A 3,852-nucleotide genomic window follows, 5' to 3' on the forward strand; every position below is an offset into this window, starting at 1 on the left:
ATTTATCTTTATATCCCTGGTTAACTGTTGCCTCATAAAATATGTTACTTAATTTGAAGCCTTTTTTTGTGGCTTTCTGTTGATCTTTAATGCTTTCACAGTTTTCTAGTTTCCCACTGACCTTTGTCACTTTGTATGCCTCCTCTTCCAATTTGATAGACTCTTGATTTCCTTTGACACACATGATTGATTTATCCCTTTCCTACAGTTCTTCCTTTTCACTGATGAGCATTCTGAAATTCTCCTCTGAAATTCCTCCACTGTTCATCAACTGCCCCACCATAATGTGTTTGCTTCCAGTTTACTTCAGCCAACTCCTCCATCATTCTAATACATTCTCCCTTGATTAAGCATTACACGAATCAATATACTCTGCTGGACTAAATGAAGAAGGGAGTGCATATTGATCGTATAAAATTATGTGTTTTTAATCTAACAGAACATATTCAGTTAAGGCTTTCAGATGGTGGAAGCCCTTGTGCAGGTCGAGTGGAGGTTTACTACAATGGAACATGGGGATCAGTTTGTGACGACTCCTGGGATATGATAGACGCTGAAGTGGTTTGCAAACAACTGGGCTGTGGACACGTCATGGATATGTCACTTCCGTCCTCGGATGAACCCGGCTCAGGCCCAGTTTGGTTGAAAGATGTGAAGTGTTCTGGAAATGAATCATTTCTCTGGGAATGTCCTTCAGCACCATTGGGTCACCAAGACGATTGTTCTCATAAAGAAGATGTGAGAATTATGTGCTCTGGTAAGGCCACGCCATATTGTTATTCTCCATTTTTTGTTTTGATGTGAGACTTTATGGACTGTTGTATTGGGAATTAGGGAGTATGTGCAGCAAAGACAGCAACTGAACTTAGTGGTGCATGTGTCTCAGTGTTTCGCACTTATGCTTTAAAGCGCTAGGGATTCAGGGAATTGTGTGTGTGGGGTTGCATATTCTCCCCGTGTCTGCGTGGGTTTCCTCCGGGTGCTCTGGTTCCCTCCACCAATCCAAAGATGTGCAGGTCAGGTTAATTGGCCATACTAAATTACACATTGTGTTTGATGCGTTAGTCGGGGTAAATTCGGGTCGGGGAAAAGGTCTGGTTTTGTTTCTCATCAGAGGGTCAGTGTGGACTTGTTGGGCCTAAGCACCTGTTTCCGTACACTGGGGAACCTAATCTGGAGTATATTCCTCGTTGAAGTGCATGCCAATCTCTGCACTAAAGGTATCATTAATGGTCCATTGTCAATATTCTGGAAAAGTGAATATTCTCCAAAATATTCCAAAGCGTGTATTCAGGAGAATCTGTCAATTATGTTTTTTAGTTGTGTACCCAGTGATGATCATTGTGATTCCTGTCTGTGTATCCCTCGATCGTTCTGCGGCTTTAAATCGGATTGATTCTTAATTTTCCTTCAGTGTATGTCCTCTTTATACTTTCTTCCAGATTTTCGCACATTAGACTTAGCCAATTTTTAAAAAAACTCTCGCACTGGTCACACATACTGGACATTTATTCTGATATACTTGCTTTGTCCGTGATCTTTTGAACTGTAACCACACTTCCTATTTGATTGCGAATCAGAATGGTTGAAATTGCCTTGGGGTTACCAAATACAAATTGCTCACCTCAATATTAAACAGGCATGATGTCAGCCCCTTTCCCAGTGAATCACTACTTCCACTCGGTGGAATCTGAAAATCTACTTTGACCTTAGACTTTCTATTTGTTGTCTGTTTCGTCTGTCTCCATCCTTAGAAACTGAATCCTTTCAAGATTTTACCAGCACATTGTTGGGTGACTTTTGAAATTCCGTGAACTTTGCATCTTATGCCCTGCTTCTCCTTCCGGTGTCCGTGCTTTCTGCCAAATGTTTAGTCAGGAATCTCATGTACCTTATTCATTGACAAGACCTGGGTTGAATGTCAGAGGAGAGACATGGGAATGTATGGAAGACATAAACAATTTATCAACCTTAGCGCGTTGGTATTTTTTGAACAGAGCACAAGGAGATGCGGCTGGTGAATGGAAAGAATCGCTGTGAGGGGAGAGTGGAAGTGTTCTACAACAAGACGTGGGGAACGGTGTGCTCGGAAAGTCTGGATTTCCACGATGCTGCAGTTATTTGTAAACAGTTGCACTGTGGTTTCCGGTTGGATGTTTCTTACGACAATAAATTATTCGGAGCAGGAACGGGACCTATTTGGCTTGGTGAGATTGATTGTCCATTACACGAGTCAACCCTTTGGCAATGTCAGCGAAATTCATGGGGTCAACCCAACTGTAACGGTAGGAAGGATGCAGGTGTCCTTTGTTCAGGTAACACGACAAACCTTCTCAATACTCACGTGTCATTTCAAACACTGATTACTAATAGAACAAGCATCTTTCTCCTCTTTTCAGGGAGCGAGGTAACAAAAGACCAGCCTGTCAGTTCACATTCCTGCCGACAACAATCAGGTGCGTTATCGTCATGAATGTGCTCACTCTTGAACCGATGTTTCTGCTTTATGCTGCATTCAATCATACTCACTCCTGTGCCACAGATCGGCAAAACAGCGTGCGCCTGGATGGAGGGAGGAGCAACTGTTCTGGGAGAGTGGAGATCATGTGTGATACACGCTGGGGCTCGGTGTGTGGTGATTCCTGGGATATAATTGATGCCAATGTTGTCTGCAGACAGTTGGGATGCGGCTTCGCTCTGTCGGCCGGAGGAGGGCACACTGTCCCCCAGGGTAACGATGTGATCTGGCAGAATGCCGTGAAGTGTAAGGGACGTGAATCCGCTCTGTCTGACTGTCTCTCCCCAGCACGAGCTCAAAGGCACTGCAATTACAAGGACATTGCCAATGTGATCTGCTCTGGTAAGCTAAATGTTGACGAGTGCCGACGAATTATCATTATTGTGGCAACTCATTGCCGTCATTTGTCTTCCTGAAGTCAATTTTACCTTCATGAATATTTGTACAATCTCTCCCTCAGAATCCGATTTGTTGCAGACTTCCCCTTCAACACCACCTGGAGGTATTTATGATTAAAAATATTAATGTTTCTGTTACCGTTACGTTTCTGATGAGTAGCGTTGATGCGTTTGGCACTTGCACGACTTTGAAGCTAATGTCAGTGTTTTCTTTTGAATGGATTCTATGCAATCACAAAGGCAGCTCTTAACTAAGATAAATCTCTTTGTCATCTCCTCCTTAAGGGCTGGAAATACCTATTGTCGTCTGCATAACCTTGGGAGTCATGCTAATCTGTGAGGTGCTCGTATTACTGGTGGTAATGCAGAGAAAATTACAAATGAAAGGTAAACCTCACAAGTGAGCTAATACTGAGCTATGTTTGTCGTTCCATATGGCTTTGGACCTTAACATTGTCATTCCACGCTTCCATCACTTGGCCTTGATCGTGATGAGTATGAGACCTTTTTCTTATATGTTCCTTTAGAGGTTTTGCCTGCTCAAACGCTACTTTTACTTTGATACAAATGCAAAAAATTTAAATACTGTATGTAGAACTTAAAATCAAATCAAAATAGCATTGAATATTCATCAAGGCAGAAAATACCTGCAAAGAGTAACAGAATGAACCTTTTACATGAACTTGTCACATACCATTAAGAACGAGAAATACCAGAACGCAAAATCAATGAAATTATTCAGTGCATTTCTCAGTCAGCCAGCAACTGGGTTTTCTTGTCTAACCAAACGACACCTGTGCATTCTTTATGCTAATTTCAAAGCACATCTTTGGGAGATCTATACCATTAGGTGGCAATGATGGCCAATACGACTTATATAATGCATCAGCTTATGTATTTTGAAATTGCTGTAAGTGTAGTTTACACGTATTAGTA

At 42.0% G+C, this 3,852-nt stretch overlaps 1 protein-coding gene across 1 annotated transcript in view; it reads right to left on the bottom strand.

The window, feature by feature from the left end:
- The window catches only part of apex1 (APEX nuclease (multifunctional DNA repair enzyme) 1), a 4,992-nt gene extending 4,808 nt beyond the window's left edge, over positions 1–184 (bottom strand). The window contains exon 1 of the mRNA XM_060821701.1: positions 122–184. Within this exon, the coding sequence (XP_060677684.1) occupies positions 122–184 (63 nt within the window). The remainder of the gene's footprint in view (positions 1–121) is intronic.
- Positions 185–3,852: the final 3,668 nt, after the last annotated feature.

This window comes from Hemiscyllium ocellatum, assembly GCF_020745735.1.
Source record: "Hemiscyllium ocellatum isolate sHemOce1 chromosome 27 unlocalized genomic scaffold, sHemOce1.pat.X.cur. SUPER_27_unloc_2, whole genome shotgun sequence".
Lineage (NCBI taxonomy): Eukaryota > Metazoa > Chordata > Chondrichthyes > Orectolobiformes > Hemiscylliidae > Hemiscyllium > Hemiscyllium ocellatum.